Source organism: Stegodyphus dumicola, chromosome 3, assembly GCF_044657685.1.
Source record: "Stegodyphus dumicola isolate Sdum_Otavi_A_Nest chromosome 3, ASM4465768v1".
NCBI classification, from domain to species: domain Eukaryota; kingdom Metazoa; phylum Arthropoda; class Arachnida; order Araneae; family Eresidae; genus Stegodyphus; species Stegodyphus dumicola.
The window spans coordinates 242,886,105-242,905,650 of record NC_140770.1 but is presented as its reverse complement, the minus strand read 5'-3'; the positions used below and the strand labels follow the sequence as shown (position 1 = coordinate 242,905,650).

The window sequence follows — 19,546 nt, the reverse complement described above, 5'->3', positions numbered from 1 at the left end:
AATTATGAGCTTCAATTTATTCAGTTAGAAAAATGTATCAATTAGGAGAATCAAAAAGCATGATTATCAGTGGTGCAAAATTAATCTCAAAAGGTTCTAGAATGGCTTTAATGATCTGGAAAGTTTAGAGCAACCATTTTACTCTTTCTAACCTTTTGGCCCATCAGTAGGCCAAGAGGTTAAAGAAGACAAAGTTTTTTTTTTTTTTTTTTTTTTTAAATTACTAAATGGGCTGACGTTTTGGCATATTTCCTATGTATAACATAGATATCAGCCATTTTCTAGAAATCCTCAATAGAGATATCCTCTCTAAAGCAGACAGTCCTTAAATATTCTGCTACAATCAATTAGCCAGCGAATAGTATTACAATGCACTTCTTTATATTGCATTAACTTGATAGTCATATCTGGATATTTATTATTTTTAGTGGAAAATTTGTGACTGTATTTATTGCATTATGATTAATTACATCTTTAAAAAATTTATTGTAATAGATGATGTTTCATAAGTTTTACTAAAATATTCTAAATAATAATCTTTGACACTATGAGTAAAGAAAAGCTTTCCAGATATATGTGCTAAATATCAAATGAATACAATCTGCATTGCATTCTGCAGTTTCCATATTTTGCTTCTTATGAAGGATAAAAAGGAAATAAAAAAGATGATTTTTAACAGAATCTACTACCAAAAAGCTTCCAAAAATTAGATATGAATTATATTGAAAATTAAGAAAAGTTTTTTTGTAGGACAAGTTTCGCAAATTACTACCAAATGAATTGATTAAAATAATTTTACTGGTAGACTGTTTTGACACCAAAATAAGAATAAAAACTTAAAGAAAATATATAACTTAATAGTCAGCTTTTAGACAAAACAGTTCTTTAAATGAAGTCTGGTAATTAAGTACATTTCTGTTAAAGTATCTCTCTATAAAATATATTGCTTAACACTTTTCAGAGAATATATATTGAACAGCAACTGAATTACACAAGGTTCATAGGCACATTTTAGTTAAAAAAATAAGCACCTATAAGGACTTTTCAAGCACATTTTAAGAAAAAAAATAAGCACCTGTCTAATTACATTATACACAACTGCATAACCTTAAAAATTAGATTCGTAATTTAAAATATGAGACATGCAGTATTTATTAAGAGAGAATAAGCATTACCTCAACCATGGAAAATAATTACTTTTTTTTTTTTTTTAATTTTAAATAACAGTTCAATTTACAGAACTAGTTTACAATGAGAGAAAAAAAAAACTATGCAGAACTAAACTATATTACAAGATTTAATGATGAAATTTCAGTTCAAAATAGAGGAAAAAATAATATATAGGCATATTTATTCCATTCGCTTGGAACTTAATAATAAATACAATTTATTTTTCCACTCATATTGATATTTAACTAATTTAAATCTAAATTCTGAACAGTTTCTAAATTTTCATCGTATATCAGTTTTCCCTTAACAGATATTGCAAGCAAAGTAATTTAATTAAAAAAGAGGAACATTTCACAAATCAGAAGACAAATTTGCTTCATGCAGTCATCCTTTAACTGTAAAAGCTTAACTACCCGCATACTTGAAAATTGGCGAATATTCGGACAGTGGACCGTAGCCGAGGAGGGGGATAGACTGTAGCCGTCCTTCAAGATTTTTCCGCTAAATAAATGCTTTTGACATTTCAATATGTGCATCATATAAAAACAAACCAATGGAACAGAAAAATATTCTGCTTAGCAAGCACAGTAAAACTCTTTTAAGTGTTCATAAACAAATCTCGGACCGAACATCAAAATTAATTATCTCTGCAAAATATTGCAAACGTTATTGCGCAATATGTGCGCTGTAATTCTTCCCTACATGATATTACGCAATCGGATTCAACAGCTGCTGGTATTGGGAGAATAAAGAACTAAATAAAGGAAAAGAAAGAGACTTAACCAATCTGGGCTGTTTTCCATTCTAATTTTCAACAGACTGCATTAAATTTCCGGAATAGAATCATTCTTCGCTTGGGTTGGTAGACCGCAGAACTTTTAGTCCTATTCAATCCCGATTGGAAAGTGACCCCCCCCAAAAAAAGTCCGTTGCTTGTTTTGCAGCGAACTGTAACAGTTTCAATATTCGAGATTTTGCGGAGAATGGGGAGAACCTCCCAACCTTTGTACTGTATAATGTATTGGCCAAAAAAATAAAATTATTTTGACTATTCGATTACTTTCCCTTTATTTAAGCCATTCCAAATATTATTCCTTAGAAAGCTAATCTGTGTTAAAACACAACCATTTTTGGAAGTTTACTATACTTCAGGAGTTACTGCAACTATGTTATTATAAACATTCATACATATGCTCATAATATAAGCATAATGATCATAATAAACACAAATATGAATTGACCAAGCGGAACGAGAATGCAAATTATTAAGATCTTGATAGAAATTCAAACGTGCGTAGTATTTGGGTGGGAGGAAAAGAATGCCGAATGTATCGGGATTTTCACTGCTTTCGCAATTCTTAGACCAACAGAATGACGGGCACTTGTCTGTACTCTCCACGCAAACGAAACGTTATGTTAATGCAGAGAAAGGGGGAAAAGCTATTTCCGGGATTATGATTCACCATCTGACATTCCATATTAGGAAGAAAAGTTGTTTATTTAGTTTCGGCTTTGGTACGGGGAAAAATTGCGCATTCATTTAAAAAAAAGCACTAAAAGCAAAAAATAAGCACTAAAAACAAAAAAATAAGGGCTTTAAAGAAAAAGTAAGCACCTATAAGGGCCTTTATATTTTATTTTCAAATATAAGGACTTATAAGCACTTATAAGGACTGCTACGAACCCTGTTACAGACAGCATGTGGTGATACTGCATCACATAGGTCTCACAAATGAAAAAGAATGGGAAGCCATATGACTGAGAACTTGTTAGACTTTATACTGTGTGTCAAAGTAACATTTGAGCTGCTGATCATTATAACTCAAGATCTCAGAGCACCTGGTCAAGGCTGGATTGTCACAGTTAGACAAAATGAGCACTCCATCGCCAAAGTTGCAGATTCTCATGAGCTAACTATGTCAAATTAAATTAGTAAATCGAACAGATGCACCATAATGTAGCAGATCACTCGCCAGTTCATTGCAAATAATAATTAAATATGAGCAGCCGTAACCACTAGAGTAGTAGAACCACTAGAGTACCTCTGTTTACTGCATGCCACAGAGATTAACATGGAGAAACGAACATTGTCATTAGACTCCTGAAAAAATAGCCTGGATTGATGCGTCTAGATGCCAGTTGATACCCATGGATAGGAACATATGAGTATGCTCATGATGGATCTTTCATCTGTAGAGAATAATTTAAACCATATCCACATATTTCAATTATTTATGCAGGAAAAATAGATTATGTAGGAAAAAATGCCCCCGGAGCATTTATAATCTTTTGCTAGTTAGTGAATATAAAAGAACATGTCAGCTCATTTGTTTGCCTCAATCTAAGGACCTTGTCTATGAGGTCACTTAAGTCTATTGAATATATCTGGGACACTAGTAAGACATATATGTGTGCACTGGACTTTGTTCTGGCAAGTATTCATGCATTATGAGAGGCTGCACAAACATAGACCAATATAGCTCTCTAATACTTGTAAAGTCTACGCTATGTTGCATTCCTGTTGCCGTAGAGCGTAAAATGGGTGACACACTACTAAGCAGCTAATTTTCACTCATTTGCTTCAAACTATATTACCTGATGAATGTACATCACTTGTATCTTTTCCTGTGCTTTCAAGTTACTTCAAGTTACTGCAAGTGCAGTATTCTTGCATGATATAACCTATGTCACTGTCCAAACCTTACTATATACACCTCATAGAAACTTGAAAAGGCTGTATTTTCCTTTTAAGCAGGCATTTATATGACTAATTGCAAGACTTCTAATTGAGCAAATCTCCTTTACAGCTGGAGAAAGTATACCAAATTATAAAATGCATTGCTTAACATATCGACTGCCGCCATATTTAAAAAAAAGTTGCTGTTTTTGGCTGCTATTATTACTATTATTTTGATTAACATATCATAAATGTTTCCTAATGTCAGGTAATATATTTGTAATACATAATATTATATTTAAATCTGTTTTTAGACCATAATTAGTTTGTATTCATTTGGTTTATTTGATTATGGCAAAACTCTTAAGCGCTACACCTGCCTAAAAGGAAGGATGCCTTTGTGGATGACCTTTCTAAGGAAAGTTGGCTCATATACATTTTACACAGGGGGGTAGCTACGAAAATGCCCATGATCCAGCCCATTCACAGCATTTGAACCTTAGACTGAACTACCAGTGTTCAGCGACTTTACCGCTCAGCCGCTGTATTCGAGTGGATATATAATGTCCATGTGAAATAAATATGTATTATTTAGATACAAAATGGTGCTTGATATGTTAAATGTCATCTATTTTTTATTTACTGCTGCTATTATATACCACTGACTTCACAGCAATTTTTTTCATTGCAGATCCATTTCTCGTAGTAGACATGAAATTGAATTTGTAATTACATTTAACATTAATTAAGAACATTAATTAGCTGGAGCTGTTTTATCAGAACAATAAACATGATGCATTACTTTTGTTGAGCCTAAAATAAGAGGGAAAAAAAAAAAAAAAAAAACCTAAGGAAAGGGAAAAGAGAGAATTTTTTTCTTACCCTGATTAAAAGCAATAAAATTTAAACAACTAAAGTATAAAATTTGATTCAAATGCCTTATCAAAATTAAGTCAATTATTTTTCAGTTACACAAAAAGGGATATTTTAAATACAAGGCAAAATATAAATTCAAATGAATACTTTACCTTTTCCGCCATGAATAGCCACTGCTTCTACATTTTTCAATAATAAATATTCATGGATAGCATCAACATCTTGTTTTTTCTCAGCAAATATTAATACCTTTTAAAAAAAGAAGAGTTAAGAAATTATCAATAATTATTCTTTTGCAGGTAGTTATTCAAACTCTTTCAGCAAAATAAACATTACATTCTTAAAAAAAAGTGTTGCAAATATCTTCTTATCCTTTTAATACAGGCAAATTTCGAGACATAATTTATTAAAATAAATAAATAAATGCAAAAAGGTCATTGCAAAAGTCTGCTTTTAAAATTTTGCTGAATTTAGCAAACAGCATATATCATATTAATTATAAATTATTTATCAGAATAGTTTGTTTTTAATGTGTTTTTATTAAAAAATATGATAGAAACCAGATGGTGCCCCATTCCAATCATGGTTACAGCTAATTTAATTTAAATATTTAATTTTAAAATATTATTTTGCCTACCGTTTCACACTTCAAGATAAATTGATATACTAGAAGCCACATTATCATAAATGAAGTGCACATTATTAATAAAGATGTTATTTTTACACCAGAAACCATATTTTTAATTTGAGTTAGGAGTTTAAACTCAATAAAGTGACAGACCTACAGCCACCTTTATGAATATGGCTATATTACTGAATGCAGTATTTTTTCTGCCTCAAAAAGTGCCTACAGAAATTTCTTTCATTCTCCTTCAGAAAGGACCAGATGGTCTTCATAGCTTGAAGCCTCAGATTATTTCAGTGCTTCTAATGTGGTATTGCTATGGTTACTCAGGCAGTTTGATTCAACTCTCTCTCTCTGGTGATGAATTTGACATTAGCCTTGGATGATAATCCAGCCAAATTCTGACATATGTACAACACTGCAACAGTTAGCACCATATACTGATGAAAGGCAATATCTGCTTTTCTCAAATCTGCCTCTTAAGACATTGTCTTTTACCATTAAGATTTGACTGAATGTCTCATTCTCTAATTAGTTAACTGATAATTCAACAAGCTGTACATTTATTATATTTTTATATAACAATTTTATTTACATTTTTTATAAAATAATTTATATTTTATCTGTAATAAAAAAAGACAATCTAATACTACACAACTGCATAATAACCATACATACTAATAGGATAATATACACAGTTGAGAAAAATTATAGAAAGGTGCTCTATGCAAATCCATGAAAAGTAGTTTGTTGGTAGCTCTAGATCAAAGCTGTCATGTAATCCAATGGGATTCACCTTCATTACACAGAAACCTGCAAATATTTTCAGCCATTCTTTTGGCACATATGAAAAGGGATGCAAGGGGTACTTAAGATTCTAATTTTAAGGATTCTTGTCGTTGGAAACAAATTTTGCATGTAGGAGGTGAAATATATCATATATAATTTATATATATATATATATATAAAAGGCATCTGACAGATTATGAGAAATGACATGTGATTGGGAGAATGGAAAAGAGACATCCATTAACACAGTCTTTCAAGACTTAAAGTAGTTAAAAGTATCATGTCAAGGATCTGAAAACAGTTTAGAAACAGTGGTGATACATTCAAATACCAAAAATCCGCCGACCTGAAATCCGCCAACTCCTGAAATTTGCGTTGCCTCTCAAAATATAAACATTCAGTTTAAAAGTTTCGGAAACCGCAACATGGAGTACATAATAACGAAGAAAAAATACTTAACGAAAAATGACGTCAAAGAATAATAATAAGTCATAACGGAAGTACCAAATTATCGACATCATGATAAAAGTTTTTTTTCCCTTCAATCTGCATCGAAGTAAAAAAGCAGACAATTCACTCAACTTTTCTTTCAAGTTCATGATTCCCGTTGTTGCAGTTTCTGAGCTCTGTTACTTTACAAGATTGTTTAGTGCTGCCGTTTTTTTATTCAGATATTTTGAGGATAGATTAAGAATATTTTAAATTTCAGCGCTTACTAATACAATGACAGATAAGAAATGCACTCATGATTTTACTGCTTGCAATGTTGAAAAATGTAAACACGTTGCATTGACGGTAATGCAAAAAGTGGAAATTCTGCAAAAGATGGAGGCAAGTGCTACTCCTCAGTTTACAGCAGAATTGTATGGAATTGAGACACAGACTGTGCATGATACACAGAAAAATAAAGAAAAGCTGTTGAAATTTTACAGCAACAGCGATTCCAACACTGGAATCCGAAGCCGGAAATTTTTGCATGAGGTAAAATTGACAAACTTCGATGCTGTCTTGTACGAGTGGTTCCGGCAGCAGTGGAGTGAATGGGGTACCAATTTCAGGACTGCTCCTGAGAGAAAAGGGAAAGCATATTCATCTGATTTAAAAATAGTGGAGCCGTGCGGTTTCAGCAGCAGTAGGCGAAACAGATTTAAACAGAAACACGGTATATGTTATCTGAAAGAATGTGAGGAAAAACTTTCAGCAGATAAAGATGCTGCAGAGGAGTTTATTGATGAATTTTCAGTGTTAATGGCAGAAGAAAATCTTAGCCCAGAACAGGTTTTTAATATGGACGAGACTGGACTTTTTTGGCGATGCTTGCCAACAAAGACATTTGTGATAAGCGAAAAAAGTGCACCATCAGGGGTGAAGGAAACTAAAGAAAAGGTTACCATTTTAGTATGCAGCAATGCAGCTGGAACTTACAAATGTAAACCAGTGGTAGTGGTAAAAGCACCAATCCCAGAGCTCTGAAAGGAGTAAAATCTTTACCTGTGATTTACAGGAATAATAAAAATTCCTGGTTAACAAAACAACTTATGACTGAATGGTTCATGGAGCATTTCATTAAGGAGGCTGCAAGGCAGTGTGGGGTTACCATCAAATTGCAAGATTTTACCATTTTTCGATAACTGCTCTGCACATACAGATACAATCATTTTAACATGTGATAATGTCATGGCCCCTTTTTTACCCCCAAATACATCATTGCAGCAAGGGTTAAAGCAAGAGCATTGCTTTTATATTCGAAAGAAAGAATAAATGAGGAGGCTTTGCAAGAAGACATTGCGGAATGGATGATGCATTCAGATGAGCCAACACTGGCATATCAGATGACTGATGATGAAATCATTGGCTCTGTTTTGGACTCTCCACAACAAGAAGACAATTCTGACACCAACACAGATAGTGGAATTTGATAGAAGTGAGAAAATATCTTTTAATGAAGGTCCGAAACACGGTGTAAAATCTCTAAAATTTTTAGAACAACAGAGTTGTGTCACAGAGCAAAAGATTATGACTCTATCTAATTTACAAAAAAAAAAAAAAAAAAAAAAACTTATTCTGGAGCACCCTAAAGTTTTAAAACAAACCTCCATCAGAAAAATTTTTGAAACATGTAAAAAAAAAAAAAAAAAAAAAAAAAAACTTTATGCTTTATTAATATCCCTTATTTTTATCTGTCTGTTGAATACATCCCTAATGCTTTTAAATATCCCTGTAATCACTAATGTAAATGAATAATCAATTTATATATACGTAGATTGGGGCAAAAATCATGGCAACTATTTTTTTACTTGAAGATACCAGTCCGGTTGAAAAATATGACATATACAGACGAAAGGACAAGGTCTTAATTACATGTGTGGACAATGAATAGCACTGAAATATCGTAACACACGAATTTATTACGGTAGTATACGGGGCAATATAGCCTTCACCGTGCAAAAGAATGATAACACAATACACATAAAGTTGACATGACAAACCTGGGCCTAAAGACCCTCAATGTAGTCTCTTGCTGTCACCACATGCTGTCAACGATGTGGGAGGCACCGAATACCATCAGCCTCAGCATTTGCTGCACCATGTGTGAATCGGGTCATCTGCTAGCGCACAGCATTAGCAATGGCCTCTCGTGTTCCACGCCTACCACGTATTAGTTCCTTAATCTTGGGAATGAGATCAAAGTCAGAGGGCGAAAGGTCAGGAGAGCATGGTGGGTGCTCCAATTCTTCCCATCCCCAACGTCGGAGTAGCTGCCGTACACACTCTGCTTTATGTGGTCTTGCATTGTCGTGCAGAATTATTGCACTGTCCACAAGATCCGGACGTTTATACCGAAAGCCACGTTGTACCTGTCACACCAGGAAGTCCTGTACAGTCACTGCTCTGCCATGAGGAACAAAGTGGCAAACAATGACACCCCTGACGCCATACGCGACGATCACCATCAATTTGACTGGGGAAGGATTCTGACGCTAGCTCATTATGCCATATCCTGTCGACGGTGCGTTTCTCGATGCCACTTGCCTTCTCTAACTCCAGCAATGTCCATCTTTCTTTATCCATGAGGTGTACTTTGTACTCTGTCTTTCTTCATTCATGAGGTGCTCGATGATGGCACGTGCCAAGTCGATCCGCACACACGCCAGTCGTTCCAAACGTTGCTCATCACTGGTTGACACACATCCTTGCTGAAACTATCCTACCCACAGTGCTACTGTACGATATGGTAGGACATTATTCCCAAGGGTTCTACTAATTCACTGTGACATTCCATCGCATTTCTTACTCGGAGAACGGCTATTTTGATGTAAGCGCGCTGCTCAACACTGGTTACTTCCATCTCGCACGTCACTCACCAACTGACTGATTTCAGAACCCTTGCTACCACAGAGCCATCTGTTGTTCTGCATACACACTATGCCTGCAGAACTTGCACATGACACATATACGTTTTGCGATCCGTTCACATATCTACAAGAAAAAAAACTGTTGCCTTGACTTTTGCCCCAACCCTTGTATAATAATAATTTAATGCATATAATAAATTATTGTAATAATGTATATAATAATTTAATTAAATGTATCTAATATGCCTTATTTATTTTGCACTTTTAGTCTGAATATCATGATTTATCTTTTCTGTCCTGAAATCCACAAATCCTGAAAAAGTCTTAAAATCCGCACAACCTCTGGTCCCAAGCTTTGCAGATTTCTGGACTTCTACTGTATAAGCATATAACAAGGTCAAGGACCCAAATTTGTCAGAACACACTGCCAGGACCATTATTTGGTAATGATTGTTAAACAGACAACTTATGTCAGCCGTCTCAATGGAATTCGTTGCAGTTACAGGAATTTGACTATACAGATATATCATACGTGATAGGCTGCATAAAAGAGAGCTGTATGCAAAGAAACCCCAGAATTTGTAATCTACTAATCAGGCTGTGAAATATGCCCTGCTGCATTGCTGCAGAAATCTTCACAAAAGGAGTACCAAGGACTGGAGCCAAGTTCTCTTTACTGAACAATTTTATTTTTGTTTGAAGAGTGACACATAAATAAGGGATTAAAACACATGAATAGCCTGAAAACATCAGAGAAAGGCGTCAGTTCAAAGTTGGTAGAATCCCGATATGGGCAGGCATTTTAAATGGTTGAACTGACTTTTTTAAATGGTTGACTACTTTTTATCAATGCAACTATGAATGCTAAAATGTTCAGAGAAAAGGTTCTTGATAAATATGTCACATTGCTTAGGACTGCAGTTAGTAATAACTTCCTACTAATGAATGATAATGCTTGTGTCCATCTTATTGCACTTGTGACTGATTATTTTGAGGGCAAAGGAATCCAGCAGATGGAGTAATCCACATATTCTCAGGATCTGAATCTAGTGGAATGTGTGGGATGCCTAAGACACTGAATTGTATCACTGCGGACCAGAAAAAAATGGAAGGTGTTCACACAAAAACTGGAAGTTTTCAAAAGGTTTTTGTTCTGCATAGTGACATTATTTCAAAAGAGGTCTAGATTGAACTAAATTCACTTTAAAATACATCTCAGGTTATTGAACTACTTATAATACAGTACAAAGTCTTTAATCCGGATGTCCAAAATCCAGAATGATATATAATTCAAACCTCAAAGCTACAAACTTTCTGCGCATATGCATTTATGCATGCGCATAATACGTTTACGCATACGCATTTAATGTATAACAGACAGTATAAGCTGGCTAAAATTATCTAATTATCTATTTCAGTTAATGTTGCAGATTGCGTTGTTCCTTAATTTTCTAATTGGATCCGGCTTATTATTTTTTGCAGACTGTTAGAGCAATTTTATAAAAAGTAAGCTTGAACTTTTAATTATGTCAAAAAGAGTTTCTGATTCTGGAACTGCCAAAGGATCTACAAAGCAAAAGCATGTTTCGATATCCATCAAACAAAAAGTGGAATCGCTGCAAAAAATGGATAAAGGCACGAAGAAAGTGACAGAGAGGTTAGTGAAAACGAAAAAATTTCGATTGACAAGTTAGTCAGTATTCTCGGCACAGCAATTACAGGACTTGAACAGCGGAACTTTGTAACTGAACAGGAAATTATGTCTGTTTATAGAATTAAAGAGAAAGTATTAGCACATAAAACAAGTAACTTAAACAACTTGAATTGAAAGAAATGTTTAATAAAGTAAACAAATAAATATTAAACTTTTTTTTTGTAAATTTTGATACCCTTTAGATCATAATTGCTCTTTATTTCATAAATTATGGTTTCATATTTTTAATTTTATAATTTATGCATGCCATCTTACCAGATTTAAATTGATGAACTATAATCCGGAAAAAACCGAAATCCGGAACCGCCGAAGTCCCAATGAGTCCGGATTAGAGACTTTGTACAGTATGAATCTAATACAAAATATATTAACAAGTAATATATAATTTGTGTTAAGTTGTGTAATTTTCTTATGTTTACACTTTCTTACACTTCTTATATTAAGAAAACCCTGAAGAGAGGGAAAAAGTCTTTTATTTATCACAGGGCTTTTAAATATAATTAAAATAAAATTAATAATTAATGTATAATAAATTAATAATTAATGTAGACACTATAGTGTGAGTAAACTCATTATTGTACTATTTCTTGATGTAAAACAAAATTAAACACAAATATTAACTGATAGACATTGGTTTAGTCTTCATTTAACATCCTACAAATGTCTACAAAATAGTAACACAATTCAGATCAATTAAAATTTAATAAATTTGCACTGAAAATCACTAGAAGTGACAGAACGGTATTTGCACAATTTAAGGTTCACGAATTCAAATTTAATTTATTGCAGGGAAAGAGTTTTCTTAGGAAAGGCTAAAAATTAGAAACAGGGAAATTTAGTGACCTACTAGAAGATGAGATGAGGTGATGAAAAACTTTCCTCCGCAATGTTGCCAAATAGTGCAATTTTTCGCAAATTTGCTATTTTTGACAATCTGTGCTACAAAGATTCACTTATTCCATCTTTTCCTTGTGCAACTTTTTTCTATATTGAAAGGTTTTTAATGTATCATAAAATATGCATAAATTAATATAAAACATCTACTAAAATTAATTTATAATTAAAAAAATTATTTAGGTCTAAATAAATGTTGGTAAACTGACAATTTTGCAGTTGCAGCCCAAAAATACATGTGGACTAAGTTTTCAACATCAGTTGCCAATGTTTCCACTTGTTTGATTATCTGTTATGTTTAATATTTTGCTTGGTATGTGAGTAGAATTCCAAAATTTAAATCAGTTTATAGCTGCTGTGTTAATTAAGGAAAATGAATGATGAAACAATGAATTATGAGCCATGTGGAAAAATGAAGCACAACCCATTAAAATACTAACTTAATATCCATGTAAAAGAACTGGTTATAAAGAATAAAAATAGAACAAAAGCTTATTGCAAGCTATGTAAAGGTAATCAGAATGTACGCAAAGAAAAATGAACCACGAATTCTAAAGAATTAGCATAACAGTGGTAACAATCGAATGTGAGAAAGCACCTAACAATTGATATGAACAAATTAATTGAAAAATAATAACTTAAAAAAGAAATGGAGATTAAACAAAGGAAAATTAGCACTCTGGCTTAAAGATTAAATTTAAAACTACTAATATACATTATTAAAATGAACAAGTATCAAATTACAGTCTGTAGCTTATGGAATACATGGTAACTGAATTTATGATGATGTCAGAGGTCATGTGAGCTCAGAATCTATAATGTCACAAAAAATCATGTAATCTCTGACATCATGCACTACTTTTTGTTACTTTTCAATTCTTCCCTTGCTACTTTAGCTAAAAAACTTCTGTAAAAACTGGTCTATCACTGAAAATAAGAGAGTTGGCAGTTATGAAAATATATTATTCAATCAGGATGTAGTCAAGGAAAATGAAGTATAAATATAATTTAAAATTCTATAAATATTTATATTACTGAAAACAATTTGATATTTCACTACAAATTATTAAATATCCTTTATATTAAATTTAATTACTATTATATAAATATTCAAAAATGTTTCCATACAGGTGGTGGAGTTTTAGTAAGTGTGTCCAGAAGGTGAACAATTTTCGCTTCTTGTTTCACGTATTCCACTTCCTGAATAACATCTGCACTAGCAGCTCCAGCTCTCCCAACATTCACAGTTACAGGTTTCACTAAAGCACTCCGTGCAAAGTTCTGTATCTTTTTAGGCATAGTTGCAGAAAAAAGAAGTGTCTGCCGTTGACCCTATAAAAATATTTACATTCCAAATGAAAATGGGGGGGGGGGGAAGATGAAGAAAGAAAAGGAAAAAAATACTACTGTTATACATTTTAGAAACTATTCAGAAATTTCCAATAACTTACACTAACTTTCATTTTGAATTCATATTCCTTTTAGGCTTAATAAGAACCCAAACTATACACCATAAATTTAAATAATGCGCTTAAAAAACATTACACACTGTAACTGCTTAAGATATCTAAATCTGTACTGGGGATAAAGTTAACCTGAAAACACAAGAAAGACATAACTAGTGTACATTTGCTAATTCATGCAAGACATAAATATTTTATCAAATTGATGTTTATTTGATTTATGTAAATTCTTTATTAACTAAATTAATATAATCCCAAATTAATGGTATCTTGAAATTGTCCTGCCAATAAACTCTTTTACTTTGATCTATTTATTTGGTAGCTCATTAATTTTGACAATCCTACAGAAACACCTTTTTTTTCTTTTTAAAGCAGAAATTCAAATTTTAAATTCTACTTTAAACCATCATATTCAACTCTTTCAATTTTTTTGTCAATCATTTTGAAACAGAAGCAAAGAATAAAAATGCAAACTAATAATGGCATGTCATTTGTCTAACTTCTAATGAAATAAACTGAAACAAGGGAGACAATCATACAGCAATAAATACAGGCAATTAAATTAATATGAGCTAAACTGAATAAAATAGTAATAATGTTCCAAATACGAAACAGCATTTATTTCAAGCAATGCTTAAAGATGAAGAACTACAAAAAAACAATAAATAAACTGATCACTCCACATTTTCTAGTATTTCAAGTTGGCTTTGCTTTGATTGTAAATATACTGATGTTCAATATAGATTTACTCCATTCTGCATTTTTTGTAATACCTATATTCCTGTTTTAGGCATTTAGTTTATTTTTAATAGTCAACTATTAGAATGAAATGTCCATTTCAGGTGCACCTTTTTCCAACACCATGAAAATGAAAACTATGGTACCTGGTTTATCAAAGTACTTATGCTTGCAACCACACCATTGCTCAGGCAATGACTGAATTCTGCAGCAAAAGAAGTCAGGAGTCTGCAATGCAAAGTCCTCAACATGTTGCATGGCCTGAACATCAGGGAAAAATTTCCCTGTCAAGGAGTGATTGAGATGCTTGAAGAATTGGTAGTCAGCAGGCAAAGGAATACAGTAGGTGACAAAGTATTACTGCAAGTTAGTGTAACTCATGAAAAGGCTGACATGTTCTCTGTGCGACATGTGGGCAAACACTGTCTTGTAGCATGAGGATATCATGTCTGTTGACCACTAATAGATGCTTGCAGATAAACAAGGTCTGAGAAAGTTATTTCACCACTTCATCATAAAGCACTATAACACTTTCTGTAGGTGCGGAGCTGGTTTAGGAAATCTTGGACAATGGATGTTGATCATAATCGAACCACTGTTTTGAGTATTTAAAACTGTCTTAGCAGATCCATTTTTCATCTGAACTGATAATATAATGCAGAAAACCTTTTCACTTATTCTTTTTACTAAGAGGAGGACACACCTCCAGACAAAGAATTTTAATGGCCTGTATGAACTCATATGCAGAAGTCTCACATTTTCAACTTACTGACTGTAAGCCACTGAACAACAGTGTGGCATGTCTAACTTGCTATGGCGAGAACACTATTCTAAATATCTGCTTCTACAGTTTTCCCGAGAAGCTCATTCAAACATGATGTTAATCAGTGCCTAAAGGCATATTTCACAATGATTTGCCTCAAAATGAAATTTGACAACCCAATGGCAAATGGTGCGTTACTTTTGTCATTCCTGGTCCAAATGCACTATTTATGTTTTTTGAGCTGTGTTTGAGCAAAATGATTTGCATCTGTGTTCACCATGATGCTTTTTATACAACCCTATTTAACAATGAATAGCCTCCAGACTGTTTATGGTTCTCAACTTGTTTACTGGGCATGCAAAGAGCTTGTGACGTCAAACATGTGATCTCTTCTATCCCTGTATTGTGGTGCTCAGGACAATTTCAACCAAACATCAATAGTAGTTTTTATTTTTTTAATGCCCATCAGCATTCAGAGAAAAACATTATTGCTTTGAAACATTTATTTTCAGCACAATAAACATGTACTCATATACAAAATATGGATATCATTTGCACAGAGATTTAAGCAAATAAATTTTGTTTCCTTATTCTTTCTCATCAACCACAACAAACTGCTACTATAGCAAAATAGGAGACTTTCAATTCTGCTGTTATATGACTTTTTTTTTTTTTTAGGGGGGAAGGGGATTGAATTCTCATCATTTGAAATTTTCATGCAAAAGATTCTCTTAAAATTCTGTAACTTATTTAACAATATATTCTTGATTATGTAAGATAAACAGACAAAAGGTAAAATAAACAAAATTTATAAAATATTAAAGAAACAATTTTTTTAAATTTCATAAATATAATAAAAATTACATTTTATATATTTTACCTTTTTGTGTTTTACATTACTTAATAAAACAGAATCAGAATTTTATTGATTGAATTTTTTAAAATTTATTTTAAAATTTCTTCATTGTCATAATAATATAATCAAAATAAAACTGATCTGTTTTTTAACATGTAACAGCATAGAAGAAGGGAGGTAATGCTAAATGAAATTAGGAACTTCATTTTTCCATTTGAGTTCATTTCATTTTGAAAGAAAACAACCATAACAAAAGCAGAAAAAAGATCTGATCAAATATAAACAACTTCTGTAATAGTTTTGTTGCTGTAACTTCAGAAATATCAAATAAAAGGTGTTCTGTGTTGGCTACATGTACATCTAAGAGGCTTTTGTTGAAATATTTCTTCATAACAACAATTTTTTAAACAGATTAGTCAAATAATTTTTATCTGAAATTCTTTTGTTACTGGATAAAATTTAAATATTTTCTATCTGAATACATAAACTACAAAATTTAAAACATCTATCAGCATTCCCTTACATACCCCCTTTTGATTTTAGAGTAGGAATTGTTATGGAGAAAACACTGAAATTTTTATTTAACATTAGAAAAAGTTTACAAGTTTATAAATATATCATAAAAAAGCACATTCAAACTATTCTCATGCAATTATTTTCATAGTTTGCTTGAAGCTATTTAATAGTCTGTAACTACTAACCTTAAAATAAGAGAAAATTGTTCTGACATCTTCTTCAAATCCCATATCAATCATACGATCAGCTTCATCTAAACATAAATATCTGCATATGTTCAGATTTACCATCTTTTTGTCTAACATATCCATTAATCTACCTGGTGTAGCAACCATTATATGAACTCCTCTGCAATAATAATAAATATGTAAATAAATAAACTACTATAAATCATACAGTCATTTATTTTGGTATGAAATCTTCACATGTGATATCCCCCACAGATATTCAGAAACATTTTATAGGCTGTATATAATTTTTTCGATGGATAAAGTGTGTTGGTTTTTTTATTAGCAAAATGTGTGCAAAAATATTTCTGAGATGCAGTTATATCTTACTCTAAATTACATTGCCATGAACCTCAAGCTGTCTTGTAGTGACTTATGAGATCTTACTGGATTTTAATACATTTTTATTTATATTAATTTGTTGAATTTTCAAGTAATTCAACAAATTATGAACATCAACTGATATTTGATTATTAAATTAATACATTAAATGCTATGGGCATTTATAAAAGTTCTATTTTCTAGAGCAGGGCTTCTGAAACCTTTTTCAATCGTGATTCCTTTTTATCACTGAGAATATTTTTCTCGACCCCAGATATTAAATACAAAATAAAAATATTAAAATAAATTTCCTCTTATAAATAATTTACTTCTTTGGTAAACAATATACATATAAAAAGAATTAATTTTAGGATTTATTTTAAGCAAGCAAGAATTAAAGACAGTTCTAATGAGATAGATGTGTTTCTTTTCTTCTGCATGACAAATTAAATGTTGGTTTGATTTTTGACACTGCTGGACATAAAGCATCTTCAACATTTGATTTTAATTAATGTTAAAGATGAAAAAGTAGTTTCATACAAATATGTAGTGCTGAAGAGAGAAGAACATTTAATGTCATTTGAGAAATAGAGAGAAATTTATTTCTAACTCCGATTCAGAATTCATCAAGAATTTTTGTGAAAACTCAAGTTTTAAGTTTGAATCGCTAGATAGCTTTAAAAATTCCTTTTGTACTTAATATAAGAGGTAATTAATCACATTAATATAAATTAATGCAATGTCTTTAAAAGAATAATCTTATTAATGTCAATTAATGTAATTTCTTTAAAAGTCTTATGAATACAGTTTCTTTAAATTCAACTATTGAACTGAATTTTTGCAACCACAAAACTTCGATTTGCAGCTTTATTTGGGGTTGCAACCCATAGTTTAGGAAATTCTATTCTAGAGAAATAAAATATTTCCGCTAATCAAATAATAATTTTGCTTAAAGTTTGATATCCCACATTTATTAAAAAAAAAAAAAAAAAAAAAAAAAAAAAAAAGAGCTTGTCCTTTTAGATTACCTCTTGATTACTTCCAACTGATCACGCACTGAAGTGCCTCCTATACATAAACAGCATCTTAAGTCTGGAAAGCCTTCACTGGATAAACACTTGCCATAATACGATAAAATCTCGTATGTTTGTTTAGCAAGCTCCCTCTGAAAGCAAATAAAAAATAAATCAATTAAACATGATAATAGCTTTTTTACTCTATCAAAAACTGAGTGACTTGCTAAATAAAAACAGAAAAATACATTCTTTTATTTGTAATTTTAAATAATAATGATAACTATTCGATTTTGGAGATTCAAATTTTGACACTACACAGGTTAAGTAGTTTAAGTAAAATTTTATATAGCTTTTCTTTCTCTATTTTTAAAGTGTTATTCCCGAAGATATAATAAATATTACCTAAACTCCCAATTTTTACTTTTTGCACAATTAGTTTTTTTTTTCATATTTAATTCATTTGATTTCAAACATAAAAAAGTCACATAATTTTATTAAAAAGTACTTTCAATACGTAATGGATATACTTTTAGAAGAATCCACTAATCTAATTTGAACCTACCACATTTCTTCAATCATATGACCCACCTTTTTTCCATACACATCCTTAAAGACACTGTGCATTAGAATGTTGAAAAGGCCATAGTTTTTTTTTTTTTTTTTTTTTTTTTGAAAACTTTGAATGTTCATACTTTTAAAAGAGGTTTATACAGTTCAAAATCCAAGTTCCTGCCTTATTGGGACTTTGGGGATTTTGGATATTGCATAATCAGTTTAGATCTAGTAAGATAACATGTAGAAATTATAAAATGTGTGTTTGAATGATATATGATGGAGAATCTCTTTAATCCTTTAAACACCCAAGGTTGTGTATCTTTTTAATTAGAAAAAAATTACACTCATACATTCCTGCAGCATTTGCACAAGCTAAAATTCTTAGTTGTGCTTTGGAATCCTTGATACCAGTTGGATCCTTTCCTGCAGAGGTTGACAATGTATTTTACGGACACATATTATCAGAAAAGACCAGTTTCATCAGCAATGTAAATGTGTTTTGGAGATAATGCTATAGTTGAAGATGGACACATTGTCTATTTTTTGCCGTAATTCTTTTTTTGCTTAATGGGCAGCAAAACATGTTCTTGCTTTGCAGATCCTGTTTCCTAAGATTGCTATAATAATAATAACCTGCAAAATAAGCTGGATCAAACTAAAAAGTTAACAAACAGCACAATTTAATATTTTAACTGGATTTAAATTCTTTTGGATCATTACTGCCTTGTTTTAGCCTAGCTTAATGTTCAACTAATGTCCACTATACACTATTGGGGATGCATCATGAGATGGGTGACTAAAGACATGTTGATCTGCTAAATTTTGTTCCTACACATACTTAAAACTTATCCAGGGCAGGCACTAGACATTTTGCTACTTAATGCAATCTTTGTAGGTCCTAAATTCTGCTTTCAAATACCTCTCTAAATTCTACTAATTTTGCCATCCCTAAATTCTGTGTCTCGGTACTTTCCCTAAATTCTGAATACT

General features: G+C 31.8%; 1 protein-coding gene across 2 annotated transcripts in view; it reads right to left on the bottom strand.

Annotated features, from left to right (window-relative positions):
* abs (ATP-dependent RNA helicase abstrakt) overlaps window positions 1-19,546 on the bottom strand; it is a 72,221-nt gene that overhangs the window by 16,046 nt on the left and 36,629 nt on the right. For both annotated transcript variants that reach the window (XM_035358443.2, XM_035358450.2), the window contains 4 exons: window positions 18,014-18,150; window positions 16,623-16,785; window positions 13,230-13,433; window positions 4,876-4,972 (listed from right to left, as the gene is read on the bottom strand). In XM_035358443.2, the coding sequence (XP_035214334.1) occupies window positions 4,876-4,972; window positions 13,230-13,433; window positions 16,623-16,785; window positions 18,014-18,150 (601 nt within the window). The remainder of the gene's footprint in view (window positions 1-4,875; window positions 4,973-13,229; window positions 13,434-16,622; window positions 16,786-18,013; window positions 18,151-19,546) is intronic.